A 1,274-nucleotide genomic window follows, 5' to 3' on the forward strand; every position below is an offset into this window, starting at 1 on the left:
TGCAGTGGATATATCAAAATTCTCTTTAATCATAACTAACCATGGCATAGATTTATCGATTGTATAATTAATTATTGGTGTGAATTGATCCAGGTGTGTCATAGTAATAATCATTAGTGCATGCATGAAATTTCACACTAATGATCACAATTATGATGCACTAGTATTGCTTTATCAATTATTTACTGTACTTATTCGTTTGATCGAGTTTTGTCAGATTAGTTAAAATCGTTGATGTACGCATCAAATTCACATTAGTGATTATAACTAAACATAATGAATTAAAATAAATTGTTTACTGTGCACAGCTTATAATGTAATAGTGCGGTTATAACAGTATAAAAGCTGTATTGCGCAAGTACAGTACATGGTACTTTACCGTACTAAGTACTGTAATAACTTTGCCCATAAGCGAAGGCATTTTAGAAAAATATAAATGTCTTCAGGTAAGACCGAGGTGAGACACTGTCGCCGCCTCGTTCGGGAAGGGAGAGGGAGGCCGTAGCCACGCTTCCTGTGGTCAGAAAACCCTAACCTACAAATAATTCTTAACCCTATACTTACCTATGCGCCGGATATATCCGGCGCTTAGAACAATGGGAGTATCCTATGTGCCGGATATATCCGGCGTAAATCCATACGTATTAAGTTAGTTCTGGATACTAGGGCTTCAGTACCACTGGATACTGAGTCCTATCATCTCTTTCATCATACAAAGTACTTTAATTTGGTACCTATAATATTCTTGTACTGTGCACATGTCGTTCTGTATGAAAATATATATATAGCAGTATGGTGCAAAGGTTAGTTCGTTTACTTTTTCAGTTGATCACTGAACTTCGTTATGGCAGCTTTTGGAGACGACAGTGTTTTTAACCTTCATGCCCTTGGAGCTATCGCTGAATGCTATGAAAATAGTGACGACGACATCTCTGACCATGCAGACCTACTTCCTGAAGCCAGCGATCAAGATTTTACGATGGCTAATAGAGACTACGCAACGACGGACATCGATCACGAAGTTGAAGAAATTTCTGAAAGTGTAACGCCATGGGCTAATACTTACAATTGGCATCCTAGCGAAAATTCAGTAGCATTTCCTCACGAATTTACCGGAAATAGTAGCATTAACGTCCCTATTGATGGATTTCAGCCTATAGACTTCTTCAACATGTATTTAACTACAGCACTAGTCGATCTCATGGTTCGCGAAACAAATAGGTACGCAGGGCAGTACATAAGACAGCATCCGAATCTGTCTCGGTATTCTTTAG

General features: G+C 38.3%; 1 protein-coding gene across 1 annotated transcript; it reads left to right on the forward strand.

The window, feature by feature from the left end:
- Positions 1-844: 844 nt before the first annotated feature.
- TRIADDRAFT_62965 (uncharacterized protein) lies at positions 845-1,221 on the forward strand (the record flags this gene model as incomplete). The annotated part of the gene is made up of 1 exon (XM_002118958.1): positions 845-1,221. A coding segment is annotated over one exon (377 nt), but the record flags the coding sequence as incomplete, so codon positions are not given.
- Positions 1,222-1,274: the final 53 nt, after the last annotated feature.

Source organism: Trichoplax adhaerens, genomic scaffold (assembly GCF_000150275.1).
Source record: "Trichoplax adhaerens TRIADscaffold_3131 genomic scaffold, whole genome shotgun sequence".
Lineage (NCBI taxonomy): Eukaryota > Metazoa > Placozoa > Uniplacotomia > Trichoplacea > Trichoplacidae > Trichoplax > Trichoplax adhaerens.